Source organism: Engraulis encrasicolus, chromosome 1 (assembly GCF_034702125.1).
Source record: "Engraulis encrasicolus isolate BLACKSEA-1 chromosome 1, IST_EnEncr_1.0, whole genome shotgun sequence".
In the NCBI taxonomy this organism is placed as follows: Eukaryota; Metazoa; Chordata; class Actinopteri; order Clupeiformes; family Engraulidae; genus Engraulis; species Engraulis encrasicolus.
Window position 1 is genome coordinate 2428127 of NC_085857.1, and position 21463 is coordinate 2449589.

Here is a 21463-nt window from a genome sequence, read left to right on the forward strand (position 1 = left end):
TGGCCGTCAAACAACCCACAGTACCCTCCAGGCAACTCTGGTACATTTCTATTTTCATACTCACATTCAGTGTAATAATGTTGAAAAATTGACATGAAATATACACGGGAACGCATTCGTGCCCGAAACAGGCCTGCACACGCGTATAGCAACCATACAAGAATTTTTGCTATGCCGAACTCAGCACTATGACTGTGGAAAAAAAAAATCCAGTTCTCGCCCTTAGGCTGATCTTCATTAGGGATCGTGGTGAAGAACAGCCATTAGTGCAGGAAAAGAAGAGAGAAAAATATGAAGACAGGAAAGCCCTTTGATGATGATGTGAAGTGTGCACCATTGCCTGACATATTTTAGCTGTGTCATGTGATGATGAGGGAAAGAAAGACACTCACTGTAGGTCAGGGAGAATACAGGACAGGATTTGTGCCAAGATGCTCTGAACACTTTGAAACATGACACATGCAGGGCCAGCGCTAGGGCTCCAAATTTGATTGGGGGGGGTGGGGCACATGTAAGCCACACAGAATCAAATAAAACAATAAACTTGACAAAAGTGAAATTTCCCCAGTCATAACAAATACTTACAATTTGATGATGGAATTAAGTATTTGTGAAAAAGGCAACATTTTTGACTGGACAGCGTTAAATCTGCAAAATAAATTGCTAAAATATAACACAGTGCACCATTAAAAGGCTTTTAAATCACAATAGACCATGCAGTCATCATACAGGTTTGATATTCAATACATCATCTAACACAGTAAAGATTTTTTGCCATGTCAGACTCAGCACTGCAAATGCAGTAAAAAATAACCAGTCCTAACCCTTAGGCAGCTCATCATTATGAACTATGGAGGAGAGGATGTGGAAACGCAGCCATTAGTGCAGGAAGAGCAGGAAGAGAGAACAGAAATATGACAGGAAGAAGAAGATGGGGAGGCCTTTTGATGGGGATGTGATGTGCGCACTATTCTCTGACGTGTTTTAGCTGTCTTGCTCCACTTAGGGGATGATGAGAAAGTCTGGGGAAGACACATAATGTAGGCTAGAACAGGCTAGAGAGAATGAGGACAGGACAGAACAGGATTTTTTGCCATATAAGATGTAATGAACACAAAATGTGAAATTTGTTTTACAGTCTGTTCACTGCTGGATTCAAAATCACTCTGTTTAATTTTGGGTCACTGTGACCCATTTTGCCAGATACGGTACGCTATGTGACACAAAATGTGCTGCTTAGAAAGAATGACTTTAACATCATGAAATAACATGATGCATTGACCCTTTTGTGTCAACAATACTTTGCAGTGTTATTTTGCAGTGTTATTCCATTCAGCAAAAACTATACTGCTCATTATAGTAATTTGGAAAAAAAGAATAGGGTCAGGAAGGATGAGAAAACACAACCATTATTGCAGGAAAAAGGCGAAATATGACACATCGGAGAAGATGAATAAGTATTTTCATGATGCGATGAAGTTCACACCATTGCCTGACGTATTCTAGCTGTCTTGCTTACTCAATGACGAGAACTGAAGAGCTAGTCAAGACTCGTATTGCAGGCTAGAGAGTATGAAGTGAGCCCAGAGCAGGATTTGTGTCTTACAAGATGCTCTGAACACTACAAAATGGGAAATGTTTTACATCAGTGGTGCTCAAACTGTGGTACGTGTACCACTGGTGGTACTTGAGACATCTCTGGTGGTACTTGGAAGAATATTTTTTTTGTGCATTGATTTGAAGGCTGAGCAAGTTTGTTGCTTTGTTGTTTTACTTTACGATACAGTTGCATTTTCAAAATCAATCGACAGGGACGTTTGTGTTACAGTAGTCCACATTTTCGTCATGCTGGACGAAAGCCTTTACTTCCACTTTGTAATGTTGGTTGTGAAGGTGGTACTTGGAGAGCTCAATATTTTCTCGGGTGGTACTTCACACAAAAAGTTTGAGAACCACTGTTTTACATCATTCCATCTTCCACCCGCATCAATTCAGTTCTAAAAAAAAAGACAAGGAAATATCCATACAGAAGTGGTTCTAAAAACACCAGCTCAGTGTTTCACGTTCAGTGAATGGAAAAAAAGGATAACCGCTCAACAACAAGGACCTCTGTCATTCTCGCCCCTGCCAGCATCTGTAAAAGGTATGGTGGTTGGCTTCAAGGTGTCTTATTATCAAGGTTAAACCATCCAGCCTACATACAGACCATGCTAAATTTGGATTCATGCGGCTCCGACATACGGCCAAGGGCAAGACAATTACTCATTTGCATTGTGTAGCTATAAAAGAAAAAAGAGAAGCTGTTAATTATGTTAGGTTTAAGTTTGTAAATGCATCACTCCTACCTCGGTCAGTATGATGAAGACCGGGAGGGATCAGGGAAGAGGGGAAGAAGTCTTGCACTTTAAATGCCTGTATGAGCACTGTCTATGTCCATACTGTCTTAAGTCCATGTATAAGTACTGTCTATGTCTACACTGTCTATGTCCTTACCTAGATTAGTCTATGTCTGTATGGGAAAGCAAGAAATGTAATTTCAAATTCTTTGTATGACCAGTGCATGTAAAGAAATTGACAATAAAACCTACTTGACTTGACTTGAAGAAGGAGGCAGCAAAGGAGAAAGAGGAGAATATGATCGAAGAGTGAAAGGTGTTATGAAAACAGTAGGAAGAGCAGAAGGAATTTGGGAGAAACATACAGACAGCAAGATATAAGAAAAAAGGAAAGGAGGGGAGGAAAAGAAGGAGAAAAACGATGGATGCAGCGAGAACCAGTCGAGGTACAATTTAAGATGCTCACTACATCTTGTTTGTGAGCCAGTGCATTCATTCGTACATTTGTTGTTGACCTCCTCACTCTAATTAGTTGGACTCGTATTGCAAGCACTGACATGACTGGAAAACCCGGCCCTTTTTGTGTGAACGCACTGGCATGACATCTGGGAGTCTAGTACATCATTATACTGTCATATCAGTGAGTCAAACAAGCAGGTCACACAGGCCAGTTTTGTGGGCATCATTGGTTTGTAAAACACCTAATTAACCCCTTAGTGCAGAGCTTATGTTATAACCTTACTGTCACCAAAATTGCAATGGCTATGTCTTAGTCTGTTACTGAAGGCTGTCTGACTCTGCACTGTCATAGCAATGTTGTTATGATGTAGTTGAGTATTTTCAGCAAATGGTGAATAGGCCCGCCGGCGACCCCATCTCAAGAGAGAGGCTATGCATTAGGTTTGCAGAAGATGAGAGACATAATGCATCTCGAATTCTACAGGTCCCAAATATATTGAAGATATGCTCGGGCAATAAAAAAAAGATATTTTTTTTTAAAAAAAAGGTCTTCACACTCCTCTTCTTGCTGTGCCCAGGTAAATAAATCAATAACAGCTTTGTTTTCTGCCTTCGGTTAGGGTTAGTTATCTAACAGTCTTAGTTTAGATAATATTTTCTTCTTTCTGTTTCCCAAGAGAACTGAAACTTTGTTTACGATCATGTGCTATAAAAATACTCTCAATGTGTACACATATAGTATCAATGTAAAATGTTATTTTGTTCGATGGCTGACTTCACCATCAGTCCGTCCGTCTCTCCCTCTCTCTCTCTCTCTCTCTCTCTCTCTCTCTCTCTCTCTCTCTCTCTCTCTCTCTCTCTCTCTCTCTCTCTCTCTCTCTCTCTCTCTCTCCCCCTTTCATCCATCATTTCTATTACATAACATCAGATTCTGCATCCTGACCTGTCTCCCTGCACAGTTCAAAGGGATGCCAATGTGTTTGCGTATCTGTACTGTGCTGTTCTCAGTACACCATGATGAGACTGTTCTGCCTCTAGCAAGTCAGCTAGTCTCTTGCATCCAGGCTGTTCTGCCTCTAACAAGTCAGCAAGTCTCTTGCATCCAGGCTGTTCTGGCCCTAACAAGTCAGCAAGTCTCTTGCATCCAGGCTGATCTGGCCCTAACAAGTCAGCAAGTCTCTTGCATCCAGGTGCAGCAGTGTCAGCCACCACATGGCAGTCAGTGTCTTGCATCCAGTTTCACGTGTTACTTTACTTTTGAGCTTGGCATGCAGAAGGCTGTAGGCTGTAGGGTGTGTGCGTGTGTGTGTGTGTGCGTGTGTGCGTGTGTGTGTGTGTGTGTGTGTGTTTTGTTTGTTTATTTGTTGTGTGCGCACGCGTGTGTGTGTGTGCGCGCGCGTGTGTGTGTGCGTGTGCATGCGTGTGTGCGCGTGTGTATATGTGTGCCTGTTTGTGTGCGTGCGTGTGTGTATTTGCTTGTGGTGTGTGGTATGAGGTGCGGTATGTCAGTGTTACCTGTGAGTGATTCTCTAATTCGCCTACACTTTTAAGTCCGTGGATGTTATTTGGCAATTCCACTAACTATTCACTGCATCCAATGATGTTTTGGACATTAGAAAACATTTATCTTTCATATAATACAGAAAGTGTAGACATAGCATTATTTCCCTCAGCAAGAATGAATATTTAATACTGGTTTTGGGCGTTTTCATGCCGTCCTGTTTTCCAAATGTCAGATTCAGTCTTCATATTAGCATGTAAAGAAACTTGTTTTGCCCAAGACGATTGCAAATGTTGATTCACAGTAATCATCACAAAACTGTCAGAAAGACCACTGTCCTTTCCATTATACATGAAATTTGCCATTTTGTGTGTGTCCACGAAAACTGTGTTAACCGTGTCACGGTCTGAAACCTCCTCCATAAATCAGTAATGGTTTGGTCTTAGGCCATACGAATAACATCACGTGATGTCATAACCTCTTTGGCAGGATACGGGAAGACATTTTGGTAAATTTTGAGCTCCATCCTTCCATAATTTAATCCATTCTTTTTCATGTTCTCATAGCGGGAAAATTGCCTGTCAACTGTGTTATCAACATATTCATAAGAATCTGAATTAGAAATCACATGTAAAAAAACACAGATAAAGCATACAGATACATGAATTGATTAAGGTGTTGTGGTGGAACTTCTGAGGTCCTCAGTTAGCACAACACCATAAAAATGGCTGAAATGTCAATGGTGTTAACGTCAATGGTGTTACAATTAAGTATGACAGTCAGGGTTGCCAGATGAGGCTGATGATTTCCAGCCCAAAAAATGATCAAAATCCGCCCTAAAAACCCGCCCAATTCTATTGATTTATATGGCAGTGGGAAGGTTTTTCTGATAGATGCCATTTTTACCCGCACACGGCCATCCTAAGCAGCCCAATTGGGCGGGAACCAGCCCAATCTGGCAACACTGATGACAGTTGAGGAGGAGTATGTTTTTGCCAATTTATATCCATATTGACAGACAAACAAACAAAATAATTTGTGTTCTAGGGAGATGGGTTTGTCTGCTCTGTTTTTTTCTCATAAAAAAGTGCCGACTTGTTCCCCTGCACTGTTGACCGTAACACAGTTGAGTAACACGGTTGACTGTTTTGAAAGTGTTTTTGCGCTATTGATCCCTTATGTGTTGGAAAAATCCTATGAACATACACTAGGGATTATCTCTGGAGAAGGAAGTCTTGTGTAAGGAGGGTGACTATATTCAAATCAGACGTTACAGGGATTTATGATGAAAAATGTGTCAGTCTGTATCACAGTGACTCATAAAATCCTACTTATGAAGCTCAACAATCACATTTTCTATATCAGTTGCACAGATTAATGACAACATTACTGCTAAGGGACATAAGCACTTTCAAACATATATTGTTTCAACTCTGTAGTATTTTTATATATGTTTGAAATGACATAGTATTTGTCCATAACACTGTTGACAAAATAATTAAGCAAATGTTCGCTTTCATTAGAGTATTTATCAAATTATTTAAGATTAAGCTTGCCAATTTGTTTGTTTGGAAACTTAAATATATACACTATGTAAACATCTAGGTCATTTAGTTGAAAAAAAATACTGATAATTGACATTTTGCTTTTGCCAAAAGCGTAGGGGAATCGTAGAATCACTCCTGTGTGTGTATCCTGTCTCCCCCTCAGAGGTGATGTTGATAAGCCGTCAAAATCAATAGATCTCGCTCCACTCCTCTTCCAGGATGAAAGTTTAAAATCCCCACATCGCTCTAGTATATTTTCACACTTCACTTCCCCTTCATCTGCTCCTTGTTCACTACCTCCAGAGGTTCTCCTCTGGCTCTCCTCGCCTCCCTTCTCCTCGTTTCCTCCCCATTTTGTAGCCGTTTCAGTACAAAGCATTCCTATTTTCGGGGAGTCGCTTTTGATCCGTTTGTAAACTTGCCAAAAACCTCTGACGGTGTATTGTTTTGTTGTTTGCCCTGTGTGTGTGTGTGTGTGTGTGTGTGTGTGTGTGTGTGTGTGTGTGTGTGTGTGTGTGTGTGTGTGTGTGTGTGTGTGTGTGTGTGTGTCTGTGTCTGTGTTTGTGCATGCGTACGTGCCTGCCTGTGTGTGTGCATGCCTGCCTGCCTACCTCCATTCGCAGGTCTTTTGAAATATTTTTTTTTCACATGCATCTCCCACATAATTTTCAGCGTTTTGATGAAAAGATCCTTCATCTTCTTGTTCTGTTTCTTTTGGTTTTCTTTCTCTTCCAGTTCTTTTATCAGTTTTCAATTAAACTAATTAGGTGTAAGCGGACTCTCTGATACTACTCGATTGAAAATAAAAACTTTGCCCAAGTAGTGCAGGTTCAATTGTCTCAAAAATAAGGTTTAGGAACATTTCATATAGATTTTTCCAAATTGCGTTTTTTATCAACTACAGACCCCATAGTCTTCAGATCCACCTGTTTCCAATTTTTTTCTGAAGTGGAAACGCCCAAAATTCAAGATGGCGGATATATGGTCATATTCTAACACAATTGAATGTAATTGAAAGAAACATGTCTCATACATTTTTGGAATTGGTGTTTTTTATATTTCCTACACCCCCTGAACAAAAAAATAACCTGTTTCCACCCCCGACCCTTAAGTTTTAGTACCAAAATCCAAGATGGCTGACATGACATGTAGCATAAATTATGTATTTGGTGTTTTAAGGTATCTAAAGTCATTGTTTTTTCTTGTATTTGTAATATTCACAATGGATAAAGGACTGTTCAGTCAGCCATTACATGAACTTCATTCAAAAATTATTCAATCTGTTGTAAAAATTCAACATGACATCAGAAAAGGCATTGAACGGCTCTTTTTATGACCAGCTAATGTGTCTTATCCTATTTATTTGTAGGACCCCCTCTGAATACAAAACAACTTGTTTTTATTTTCCCTTTAACTTTCAGAAGCAAAATCCAAGATTGCTGACATTATAGCAAAATAAGGACATTTTAATGTTTTAACCCATTAAGACATGGCGTTATAAATTTGCTGTTACCAGAATGGCAATGACCAAGTTGTAGTGCATTACTAATACAATACTTCATAGTATTGTAGTGCTATCATGGTAGTTAACTTTCAATGACTATTACAGCATGCCACAGGAGGTAAGGCGTGCATTAAGGGGCTACGGTCTATAAAGCCATTCTGCAGTATTGTACGCCTATTGGTAATATTTTGATAGGCACGTTATCAACATGTATCTCATATTTTGCCAAAATTCAACATGGTGTCCAAAAACCCTTGAACGAGCAAATAACCTAGATCTCATCTATATCTGAACTGACCCCTGATCTCAATAGCATAGCAGCAGGTGGAGCCGGTGTGATTTATGACAGGAGTGGAGCCCTCTGTCCATCCTCACGATGCCTCAGTCTCAGAGGTAGAACATCTGAAGTTTGGGGTGACACACCTTAAATGTTGTGCGCAAAGATTGGCTTGCAATTTGCCAGTTGCAAAAAAAGGCCTGTTGCCTCCAACTAAACTCTATAGACTGATCAGGAAGTACAAAACAATCCTATTAATTCATTTCATAGAACTATCCAGAAGAGTGGGCAATAGGACCACCTCATTCCACACATTAATATAGAGAGAATACTCTGTAGCATCAGACATGGGCGCCGCTAGGGGGGGAAAGTTGTTACAGATTCTAAGGGTCCAAGCACTGACAGCACTGACAGGGGCCCTTATGGGGGCCCAAAAATCAAATCTTTTGTGGGCCCCAAAATTTCTGGAGGCAGACACAATTTACATTCACACTTGTGCCACCAATACTTCATGATGCCAAAGGTCTTACAAAGGTATGATGGTGTGGCCATTACTAGGGTCATGGGTGTACACTGACTGTCATGCCAAAGAGCCTAGTTCTGTGAGCAGAGAGCATGGCAAGATTGTTGGAATTGGAGGACTGCAGCATCCCAGGCAGAACATTTTGGTTTCATAGCCTTCAGATAAGCTGAAGCCGACCCTGAAGCAACTTTGTAGACCTTGGCCATGACATAGGCAGCCAAACCAGTGCATATGCAATACTACTGTACAGGTAGCACTGCATAACAGGTACTGTACATTAATTGATTCATAGTAATTTTTGTTTGAACAATAATTTGGACCTGCACACAATCTTATGTGCTTAAATTCACAAATGAATGACTTTATAGACCTGACATCATTATGTTAATATTGATTTTGCTATATGAAATGTTGGCCATCTTGGATTTTGTAATGGATTTCGTTCGTGTGATGGCTGACTTCAGCCAAATATTACCAATAAAAGTCAATAATGGCTGAAATATGCCAATTTTGCCAAATACGATCAGCCATCTTGATTTTCCCACTAAAAAACAAGCAAAACATTGGAAACAAGTGGTTTTCTATGAAATTTTGTCCTGGAAATAAAAAAAAAGATTAACTGAAGAAATTCAATCCTTAAAACAGCATTAATGGCGAATGTTCTGTACACAATGGCAGCCATCTTGGATTTGCCACTAAATATTAAGGAAAAAATTGTATTCGGGGGGGTCCTAGAAGTAAAAAAAATGCTGAATGGAAAAATCTATATGAAATGTTCCTAAACTTACAACTGAACCTGCACTAAAGACTCATCAATACCTGGCAGAAAAGCATTTTTTTTTTACTCCAATCAAATGTGTCTGAAGATCTAAACATTTATGTTCTAGGGTTTTGGCGTTTCATGTTTTTTTCGTAATTCTCTCTGTGTCTGCATCTCTCTCTCCTGATCTTAACAATATATCTTATAATTTCTCATTTACATTTGCACGGGTGTTTGTCTATATCTCTATCTCTATCTTTGGTCTTTGAGGTTGAGCCAGTCTGTCTTGTCTATACGATATAGTGATCCTGTGTCTGTCTCTGTGTCCCCACAGGGTGAGTTTTGACGAGGGTCGTCAGTGGGACCGCCACTCCTTCTCCATGGTGCCCCTGTTTGTGGACGGCGTGCTGGTGGAGCCGGGCATAGACAACCAGATCATGACGTGAGTCCTCCTGGCATACATGAACAGCTTTTATGATTTATATGCATCATTTTTGTGTGTGTGTGTGTGTGTATGTCTTTTGTATGTGTGTGTGTGTGTGTGTGTGTGTGTGTGTGTGTGTGTGTGTGTGTGTGTGTGTGTGTGTGTGTGTGTGTGTGTGTGTGTGTGTGTGCGCGTGTGTGCGTGTGCGTGTGCGTGTGTGGATGGGAGAGAATGAATGAGTCTGTAAGGAACAGGTATGATTGACAGATTTGTGGTAAATTCTCTTATATTCTTGTTTGGAAAGGTTTTTTGGACATTTCAGCCATCGATCAGAGTGGCAGCTCATTAAGATCGACTACAAGTCACTCTTCAGCAAGAGGTGCACAGACGGGGACTACCAGACCTGGCACCTCCACAACCAGGTACAGTGCCAACAGGGTAGGACAGGAAAAAATACATTGGCTCCAGCAAGACATTAACTTTGTGGAACCGGTCTAGCCAGGCCACGCCCTCTTAGTGACGCAACATTTTCGGCGTTGCTTCTAGTCAGGTCAAGAGTAATGTAAATATCGTTTCTGATATCCTGAAAAATCAGGAACTCCACCCACTTTGTCAGAAACCCGTCAACCAGTAGCAAACCTAGGGAGGCGGGTCAACCATGTCGTTTGGGAAAAGTTAATTGTTATGCTCTTGGTCAGACCAAGTCTCGAAGAGATTTGAAAGTCGATGATAATCAGGCTAGACCTGGTCGACCTCGAAGCCCGTTGTCCCGCTTATCTGTTGTTAGGGTAAGGTATTTTTTTATCTACTGCTGTCTGTAAAGTTGCAGAAACAACGCCAACTGCACCAGAATCTGGTGAGCCAAATAGATGCTCCACTTACGGACTCGTGTAACTTAAGACGCGGCTAGAATGTTCATTTGGAATGCAATTGACATTGTGATTATTTAATATTCCATTAGGGATGCAAATTATCGATTAATTCATTAATCATTAGTTGATATTCTTATCGATCGACTTACGATTAATTGATAAGCGGCGTTTCTCCACCGAAATCTCAATGGTTCTCGGGAAAAAAAACTACTGAATCTAAACATTTTCATTAAAAATTGAGGTAAAATACTACATTTAAATTAATTCTATTTCAATTCTTTAATCCGAAGGTGATTTATATATTCCCACTATTCACACCCCTCTTCACACACACTCTTCACATGCCCATTTCACCTGGGTCTCTTGTCAGTTGAATTGTCGATTAATTGCGATGAATGTTTTTTAATCGATTAATGCATTGATCGATTAAAGTCGATTAATCGATTCATCGTTTGCATCCCTATATTCCATTGATCATGTGCATGGTTTCTAAAGACTTAGATACAGTCGGCTCCAAATGAAGTTTCTATGCGCACCTAAGTTACATGCGTCCAATAGACGCTTACCCAGTTCCACGGAGTTAATGGTCTCCCCATCAGCCAATCAGAAAAGAGAATTATTTTGGTGAAGGCAGATTAATGTTTATATTTCTGCCTATTCCTGGATATGCCCTCAAAATATTTTCAAAATCTCAAAATCTTTCCAGGGATAAGCACTACTGTACTCTACTTAACTTATCATCACCTTTTCCTTTCTTCTCTTTGTTTGTGATTCTTTTATCTCTTGTGTTTTTTTCCTCTTCTTCTTCTTCTTCTTCTTCTTCTTCTTCTTCTTCTTCTTCTTCTTCTTCTTCTTCTTCTTCTTCTTCTTCTTCTTCTTCTCCTCCTCCAGGGTGAGCCATGTGTGATGGGGCAGAAGCAGATCTACATGAAGCGGCGGCCGGCGAGTAACTGCATGCTGGGCCCTGGATACAACCGTGTGCTCTCCAGCGAGCCTTGTATCTGCAGAGCCCACGACTTCGAATGGTGAGCAAGTCCAGTATTTGTGACACAGCTTTGACAACACAAGTATAGCTCTGTATGACACACTTTCAGACCCTATATGGGTACAGGACAGACATATGATATAATTTATGATGCCATGTTGTATGATGTCATGTGTTAGAAGGAACTGTACATAATATAAGAAGACTCTTTGGATCAATCAAATGGTAATGATTAGAATGGTTATTTTTGGTCCAATGGGAAACAGTTAGATGCACAATGGTTCACCCAGTTCTCTCTGTAATGGCGCATACCTATCAATTGAAGGCGACTTCCTGTTTTAAACACGTCATGTCACTACAGTGCAGGAGACGAGTAATCTTTATGCCAGTCTTTCCCCCCCTTAATGTCAACTTGAATCAGTGAGCATGTGCAGGGAGCAAGCCACATAGTTTGGCTGCATTCCAGCTCTCTGCCAATAACAGTCATAGTTAGCGTAGCATTGGCCATGACTTGGTCAGATAAGCATAGTTTATATTCACGGCGAGTGAGCATGTAGGGCCATTAGTGTTACTGCTATATCACTGTGACAGGTCACCAATACAGTAAATATAATTTGTATGCAAATTTTAGGAACATCTGCTTTTTATCAGACAGCAGAAGAGCAATTTAAAGTAGTTAAAGATAATGTTTTTACTCTACATATTTTGGGGGAAAAGGTAAATGATAGATATTAAGAAAACAACGTTTCGGCCCGTATGGCCTTTCTCAAGTTTTTGCGTTCAAGTTCGAGAAAAAACTTGAGAAAGGCCATACGGGCCGAAACGTCGTTTTCTTAATAAATTGCAGAACGATGGACAAGAGTGTGCGGTATCTTCTTCTAAAAAACTGATATACCCGCTATATCACTGTGACAGGTCACCAATAGGCCCACAGTAAATACAGTGAGTTTGTATGCAAAGTTTAGGAACGTCTGCTTTTTTATCAGACAGCAGAAGAGCAATTTAAAGTAGTTAAAGTTGGTCTTTTTACTCTATCGATTTGGGAGAAAAAGGAAATGTTTGTGAAATATCGGTCACTGAGAATTAAGGAAAAGTATGCTGACAATATCAAATTTGCAACAACAAAAATCCACTGAATCCCTCAAGGATCTTACCTCTACTGCAGTCTCAAACAACAAAATAAAACCAAATGGCTTTGCTGAGGTTTTCTCCAAGTTCTTATCATGGGTGACAAAGCCCCCCCCCCCCTACAGACACACACAGACATACACACCTACCCCTACTTCTCTACCTCTATTTACCTTTCCACTACCCACCTCTTGTAATTAATTACTAAATCAATGTCCATGGTGGGTTTGCAAAGGGCAGTCATTCCACTTCCGTCCGCCTTAAAGGTGTGTGTGTGAGCTGGAACATTGGGGAGTTAAAGAGGAGAGGTAATAAACAACCAGAAAACCTGTTAAGGCCTGAGGGGGGAGAGAGAGGTGTGGGACTTGAAGAAGTATGGCTTCTCTCCTAATTTTTTTTGGGGGGTGTAATACAGTAATGTGTTGTTGGAATGCCTGATTTTGTAGACATTAAAGCGGCTGGGTTCAAACTGACCCCAAGGATAACAGATGCTACAATATTTGAGGATAACAGGAGGGTGAAGTTATCATTTAAGGGACAATTTCCTGTCTAAACATAGCTGTGACTAATGAATTACTATGCCCTTTTTACTGCTGAGTGTCTTACCTTGAAGTGGGCTAAACCAAGACTGTCTGCATTTATTGTACAACCTTTTATTTATGCCACGACGGCCAGCAAAACATGTCACAGTGGTAGTGAAGAAATGTCAGCTAGATAGATCGCTATTGCCATCACAAAATTGAACCTCGTAATTGTAGACATCCAATATGCATGACATGACATGACATTAGTATTGATATGCCAGCATGAGCAATATTATGGTATTGATATGCTGATTACAACTATAATATTATACTCTGTCATGCATTTAATCTCACAAGTTGGTAATCATCGTGTCAGGCTATGGTAACTAATGAAATCCCCCCACCCCCATCACCCTCTACCCCTCCCAGTGACTATGGATACGAGCGCCGTGGAGATGGGAACTGTTCGCCGTCCTTCTGGTTCAATCCAGCTACTGTATCAAGAAGCTGCAGCCAGGGACAGAACTACCTCAACAGCACTGGGTAAACTAATCTACTACCTCAACAGCACTGGGTAAACTAATCTACTACCTCAACAGCACTGGGTAAACTAATCTACTACCTCAACAGCACTGGGTAAACTGATATACTACCTCGACAGCACTGGGTAAACTAATCTACTACAAACTACCTCAACAGCACTGGGTAAACTAATCTACTACAAACTACCTCGACAGCACTGGGTAAACTAATCTACTACAAACTACCTCGACAGCACTGGGTAAACTAATCTACTACAAACTACCTCGACAGCACTGGGTAAACTAATCTACTACAAACTACCTCAACAGCACTGGGTAAACTAATCTACTACAAACTACCTCGACAGCACTGGGTAAACTAATCTACTACAAACTACCTCAGCAGCACTGGGTAAACTAATCTACTACAAACTACCTCGACAGCACTGGGTAAACTAATCTACTACCTCAACAGCACTGGGTAAACTAATCTACTACCTCAACAGCACTGGGTAAACTAATCTACTACCTCAACAGCACTGGGTAAACTAATCTACTACCTCGACAGCACTGGGTAAACTAATCTACTACAAACTACCTCAACAGCACTGGGTAAACTAATCTACTACAAACTACCTCGACAGCACTGGGTAAACTAATCTACTACAAACTACCTCGACAGCACTGGGTAAACTAATCTACTACCTCGACAGCACTGGGTAAACTAATCTACTACAAACTACCTCGACAGCACTGGGTAAACTAATCTACTACCTCAACAGCACTGGGTAAACTAATCTACATCACATTTCTTTAGAGTAGTGTTTCTCAACAGGGGGTGTTGAGAAGGATACAACTGAGTGGGGCCGGGGCTTAGTTCCCATTGGGGGGTATTAGTCTATTATATCTTTTAATACTAAGGGGATCATTGACAGATTTATGGTGAGGTCAAGGGGTCTTTGAGAGGCTTATGATGAGGTCAAGGGAGTGTTTGTTCAAAAAAGGTTGAGAGCCACCGCTTTAGAGCATTGAGGCAAAAAGTCTCGAGCGCACGCGCACACACACACAAACACAAACACACATCCTAATCCCTTCTCCCACTTTTTTTTTAACACATAATATCCATATTGGACAATTTTGCTGAGTTTGCTGTCAGTGGAGGAAGCAGGGCCACCAGCAGAGAATGATGAAGGGATGGAGGAGGAGTACCTTACCCCTCTCCCCCTGATCATCAAGAAGGGCAGAGGGGACTGTTGGTGGAGGAGTACCTTACCTCTCTACCCCTGATCATCAAGAAGGGCAGAGGGGACTGTTGGTGGAGGAGTACCTTACCTCTCTACCCCTGATCATCAAGAAGGGCAGAGGGGATTGTGGGTGTTGAGTGTTGGACGGGAAGCGTAGCCACCTCTGCTACTGCTGCTGATTGCTGTGGACAATCTGTGGAAGCGAAGAGGTCTCTGGTCTCTGCCAGGAGCTGTGGCTCTCTCTGAGTGGCTGTAATGTAATCAATGTCTGGAAGTAGTGTTTAGGCAGGTGTTTGTGTGTGTGTGTGTGTGTGTGTGTGTGTGTGTGTGTGTGTGTGTGTGTGTGTGTGTGTGTGTGTGTGTGTGTGTGTGTGAGAGAGAGAGAGAGAGAGAGAGAGAGGAGAGAGAGAGAGAGAGAGAGAGAGAGAGAGAGAGAGAGAGAGGAGAGAGAGAGAGAGAGAGAGAGAGAGAGAGAGGGAGAGAGAGAGAGAGAGAGAGAGAGAGAGAGAGAGAGAGAGAGAGTGAGTGAGTGAGTGAGTGAGTGAGTGAGTGAGTGAGTGAGTGAGAGTGAGTGAGTGAGTGAGTGAGTGAGTGAGTGAGTGAGTGAGTGAGTGAGTGAGTGAGTGAGTGAGTGAGTGAGTGAGTGAGTGAGTGAGTGAGTGAGAGTTTACACTGCCACTTTTTCCGCCCCAGTATTACTTGAAATTGAATTCATTAGTATCCCCATACAACACCTGTGGTCTCTCCTCTTTAGTAGAAATGCAATATTGGCAGCCCACACTGCTGTACCCATGGGCCTCTTTTAGTGTCTCTTTTGGTGGTTGAGCTTAGTGTGTGTGTGTGTGTGTGTGTGTGTGTGTGTGTGCATGCTTGCGTGCCGGCAGCTTAGTGCTCTGACACACTTTCATTGAGGCACTACAAATTTGACACTTAACACTTTTTAAATTTATTTTATGAAAATAGTACTCATACTTTTCTTGCATTAACCCTTTCTCATCCTCTTTATTTGTTTAGATACCGTAAGGTGGCGGCCAACAACTGCACTAAGGGGGTGAATGACATGTACATGGCCCGGCGGCAGACGTGCACTAACAGGCCTCCACGCGGCCTCCAGCTGAGGACCAGCCAGGGCAAACTCACAGCAGCCCTGCACTCCAACGTCACCTTCCTGATACAACTGGAACAGGTGAAGTTGGTTATTACTTATCTCCTCTCATATCTTTGTGTGTATCTCCTCTGCCCTTGAGTTTGTGCGTGGGTGCATGAGCTGTCGCATGATCAGGTTGTGGGGTCACTGGAAATGATATCATATATTCTGAATTTTTTGAATTATACCATTCTGGATTTTTCTATGCCTGTCACGAGCCTTCCAGGCCAATTGCTCTGTGTAATCCACATGGCCAGGGCTGGACTGGTCATCTGGCATACCGGGCATTTCCCGGTGGGCCCCGCACCCTTGTGGGCCCCTATTTTCAGACATGTAAAAAAATAAAATAATAATAATTTGAAAATAGAGGCCCACGAGAGTGCGGGGCCCATCGGTGAGTCAGTTCTACGTCGCTAACGATGAGGGGCCCCTTTCAGCCAAAAGTGCCCAGGCCCTATTTCTCCCCCATGAGGGGCCCCTTTCAGCCAAAAGTGCCCAGGGCCCTATTTCTCCCCAGCCCTGTTCATGGCACCTCCAGGCGCCCTTCTGGGCATGTTTGCGTACCCATTAATTGGTGCAGAGAGGGACATATGGCCACATGCTAAGTATGTAAGACATCTTCAAAATGCGGCCATTTGGTGTCTGTGTTCAGATGGCGAGAACAGATTGTGTTGACTTGGTGTCGGCCATTTTGCATATAAACTCAGACTGTCTGCTTGCTTTGACTGTCAGAGTGTATTTGCTGACCACTACTACGGATTATTTAAATCAAGATTTTTTTCAGTCTTGACTGAATTTGGATACTATGATTGACTACATGTATTTTGGAAAAAAAAAAAAAAAACAGGAGGAATGTAAGAATGGCAAGATGAATAGATGGAAAGAGGGGAACCCATTGCATGGTGTGATGGGAGAAACTTAATTTCTGAAAGGACAGAAAAAAGATGGAAAAAGCCTGGGAGTTTGTTTGTTGATTTAAAAGAAAAGATGGGTCAATAGGCAGATGGCTGGATGGACGGATGGTCGGATAGATGAAGAGATTGAGATATAGGATGTTCATACTGTGGTAATGGCAATTTTGAGAGCGAAAACAACTGTAGGTGGAATTGTAGTGTGTGAACTGGTGAAATGTGTGGATTTTTCATTTATATTCATGAAGCGGAGGAGATGAGGGTGGCTGGGTTGCTGAGGAGATGAGGGTGGCTGGGTTGCTGAGGAGATGAGGGTGGCTGGGTTGCTGAGGAGAGGAGATGAGGGTGGCTGGGTTGCTGAGGAGATGAGGGTGGCTGGGTTGCTGAGGAGAGGAGATGAGGGTGGCTGGGTTGCTGCCTGGTGGCCAGACAGAAGCAGACGGTTTTACATGTTTAATGGATGATACTGTAGGTGCAATACACACTCCCTTTCCCCCATGTAATATAATGAATTATTTGCTTATTTACTTATGTTAATAAACAGTGCAAGACAAACTCCTTTTCCTATTTATTCGTTTGTTTAACACCAAAAAGGTAGAGTACTAGTCATTATAAAAGAACTACATGTAGCCTACATATGAAGAGTTCAGATGCAAAACCCCTTAACTCCATTTCTGAAGACCTGCACTTTTATATTTTTAGAGAACCCCGTTGTTGGTTTGGTTTACATACATGTACTTGATAATACATATAAATAGTTATATAACATAAATAAAATAAAACAAAATTGCAATTTTGATAGCTTTGTATTAAATAAAAATGATTTAAGATTATTTTTTGAAATGGCACTTAGGGGGTTTTGCATCTGAACTCTTCATATACACAAGTTGAAGAGAAGACAGTGAGTCACTGAACCCATCTTCTACCATACACCATTTGGGTGGAACTGAAAAAGCTCTTTAGATGAACAAAGAAATTCAGTTGCGTAAATCTCCTTTTGATTAGCACGGTTGACTGAGAATCTTCTCTGTAATTGGTATAAGAGCCATTGTCTTGTGAGCTCAGTTTTTTCTGAAAATTAAAGAGGACCATGGATTTTGTTTTTACTTTCTTGTCTGACAAGTCACCTTGTTCCCCTGTGCATCACCCTTTTCAATCATGAAAAGTCTTTGTGATTCCTGACAGACGTGTAGACAGAGATCTTCCTTCAGACATGAGTGAACAGACCTGGCCTCCTTTATCTCCACACCCCTTTGCTGAACCTTTTTGCTTTGTTCCCATGGTGATACTTCCTGTTCTGGTAGGATTAAGGAGGATGTGCAAGCACAATGACAGCTAATCAAACAGACCAAACATATTCCCATTTGCCCAACACGTCCCCTGTCAGACATTTTTCCAAATGGTTCTCTATATTAGGCTGTGTGAACAATGGAATGGAATTGGCTTGTTTGACATTGATTTCTGTCAGTGTATAATTTCCAGTGACGTCTGGGGCAACATTGCATCAAAAAACTTGAAATGGTTTCCAGAACGCCCCCCCTAGAGCTCCACAACGCCCCTTGGGGGGCTGTACCGCCCCCGTTGAGAAACAGTAAACTAATCCATTAACCCATAAAAATCATGTGTAGCTATATTAAGACAGAAGATGAGCACAACAAATTTTGGATTGACGGATGACACAAGTTTCAAGAATGGTACATGAAAATGGATGACGCATTTACTTATGCAGTTGCTTACCATACGTCTCCCACTGATCCATTCTATTCTTTTGCGCACACAGACACGCATAAAGAGACACATGCTGTACATACTGTACATGCAGACCCAGACAGACACCCAAAAGGACACACAGAGATACACACACATTTATGATTTGATGAAAAGACTCAACTTCTGTCTTTGACCTGTTGTGGCACAGTGTGGCTAACCACAGACTGCAGCTCATTTTCTCTAAGCGCGCGCACACACACGCACGCATGCACACACACACACACACACACACACTCGCGCACACACACACACACACACACAAACATATACACACGCAAACAGACACACAATACATCCCTGCTCTTCCACAAAGTGTGTCATGCTGGCATTTTTGTCAGCCATGGTGCCAGTTGAATATATGGGACCCGCTGACACGCCCATACAAAGTGGTGACATTTAAGTGGCATGGCAGGGTGACAGCTATCTTTTCATTGGGCTTGTCAGGATACACACAGTAGATTAGAGGTCTCTGCAAATGGACATGCACACCCATGCGCGCACACACAGACACACCCGCGCACACACACAGACACACACGCACAGAGCTCTGAGATTGTTGGCTCAATGGGAGGGTAGAGAAATGGAGACAAAAAAGAGAGAGAGAGAGAGAGAGAGAGAGAGAGAGAGAGAGAGAGAGAGAGAGAGAGAGAGAGAGAGAGAGAGAGAGAGAGAGAGAGAGTGAGTCTATAGAATATATTTAGTTTCGTTGTATTTGATACAAAAGTTAAAAAGTGAGAAACGTGACTCTGTCCCCCTCCATGTTATTTATCCTCTTAAATGTAACACATGGACGTAACCGCGTGCGAAAGCTCTGCATAGATACCTGCATAGAGGTCTATATATCTCTGTGACTCTGTTGAGTGAAAGGAGAGGTGGAATAAGCAACAAACAGCTACTGTATATTTGCTGGTTACTATTCCCTGCACAGTCCCCTCTGTTCATTAATGCACTCTGGGTGTATCTGGGAGAGATCCCTGCGGTGCTGTGCAGTACGGCAGGCAGTCTGCTGAGGGGAGAGATGGGGTCCCTTGAGTAAGAGGAGATAAGCCAGGATTCAGCTTGTGGGTGACGGTTTGTGGTTTTGGGATGATTGTGTCAGTGGTTTGGGGGCTGGCTGGTAGCGGTACGGGTGGTAGGGAAGTCACTTTGGGTTTTTTGTTCTTTTTTTTTTAGGAATGGTGAGTTAAGATAGTGCGGTCATGAATTTGTGGTTGCAGTGTTCAGTGTACTGTATCAGCGGTCTGTGTGTGTTTGGGGTTGGTGCAATGGGGTGGGATATTGGGGGACTAGATTTGCAGGAAATGGAGGGGTGGTTGTTTTGGTGATGGGTATGGCAAGGATGGTTCTAGTCCCATGGTGAGCAAGAGATAACCGAGCATTTGGCATAGCAGGGGAATGGTTGTGGTAATGGAAGGACAAGCTGGTTGCAGAAGTGGTTTTCTGGTGATGGCAAGGATGTGCCTGGTCCCCTGAGAAGAAAGAGGAGATTAGCCAGGATTTAGGCTTTACAAGGCGCTCATGGGTGTTGTAGAGAGTTGGGTGATGGTGGGTCCTTGAGAGAGAGAGAGAGAGAGAGAGAGAGAGAGAGAGAGAGAGAGAGAGAGAGAGAGAGAGAGAGAGAGGAGAGAGAGAGAGAGAGAGAGAGAGACAGACAGACAGACAGACAGACAGACAGACAGACAGACAGACAGACAGACAGACAGACAGACAGACAGACAGACAGACAGACAGACAGACAGAGAGAGATGGGACTGTGTGCATAGCCTTCCAAGACAGAGAGAGAGAGAGAGAGAGAGAGAGAGAGAGAGAGACAGACAGACAGACAGACAGACAGACAGACAGACAGACAGACAGACAGACAGACAGACAGACAGACAGACAGACAGACAGACAGACAGAGATGGGCCTGTGTGCATGTCCTTCCAAGCATGTTTGTAAGAAGAGTTTTCGCCCTTGTGTGAGTGAGGGTGGCTATTTGTATATACAGTATATCACGAAAGTGAATACACCCCTCACAGTTTTGCAGATTTTTGAGTTTATCTTTTCATAGGAAAGCATTACAGAAATTTATCTTTGACACAATGATTAGTGACCTTTTAACAACATATTTAACCGCTTAAATTTCGCTTAAAATCCGGTAGAGAAGGGGCTGTGTTGGCTCGAATAGTCTCAAAATGAAACAAAATGAAAAGGCATGACAAGGGAGGTCATCAGTGTGCGTTTCAACCTTTCTTTGGATTGAACTTTTACATTTTGAGTCTGCATCGGGCTTAAATAGATTGGTGTGAGATTTGAATGCAATCCTATGGAGAATATCATGATCTGCTTCAGTAGTCACAGTGCATGTTGACATGCATGTTTCTTTTTGGTGCATTTCAGATTGCCAATGTTGACAGCATTCATGCATCCCCAAACCATGTCAGTCCCACTACCATGCTTGGCTATTGAGAGGATGCACCTTTTTTGTAAAACCCACTTGTTTACCACCACACTTGACATCATCTAAAGCAAATTTGTTTGAGAGATGAACAGACCAAGGATATGGATCACTGGAACCATGTTGTGTGATCTGAAGAGACCAAGATAAAAAAATATATACAAAGCGGATTCCAAAAAAGTTGGGACACTTTGTATTTTGTGAATAAAATCAAAACGCTGGCATTTTCAAAACATTCAATATGTTAACAAGGTAGAACATTATGTACAGACAACAAATCAGTTGTTAAAGTGAAGCAGAATTATTTTTTTGAGGTAATTATGTGATCATTTAAAATGTCACCCTTGCAACAAATCCCAAAAAAGTTGGGACAGGGCCAATAAAATGCATTTTATATTAGATAAGACTAAACACAACACAAGGGATGAGACTGAACAGTTAAATACTTTGACTGATGGCATAATTTCATTCAAAAATTTGATATTTTGATGTGCGAGACATGATTTCAGCAGCTCAACTGATAGGTGTGTTCTTCAACTTGTTTACCTTTTTGTTATGCTTAATATGGGCATATCCGGACTGCAAGAAAACAA

General features: G+C 41.8%; 1 protein-coding gene across 1 annotated transcript in view; it reads left to right on the forward strand.

Annotated features, from left to right (window-relative positions):
- Nucleotides 1–21463, forward strand: part of LOC134445512 (VPS10 domain-containing receptor SorCS3-like) — a 162517-nt gene that overhangs the window by 106471 nt on the left and 34583 nt on the right. Inside the window, exons 13-18 of the mRNA XM_063194573.1 lie at nt 1–40; nt 9242–9349; nt 9636–9753; nt 11095–11228; nt 13270–13383; nt 15620–15791. The exon at nt 1–40 is cut by the window's left edge and continues 52 nt beyond it. Coding sequence (XP_063050643.1) covers nt 1–40; nt 9242–9349; nt 9636–9753; nt 11095–11228; nt 13270–13383; nt 15620–15791 — 686 coding nt within the window. The remainder of the gene's footprint in view (nt 41–9241; nt 9350–9635; nt 9754–11094; nt 11229–13269; nt 13384–15619; nt 15792–21463) is intronic.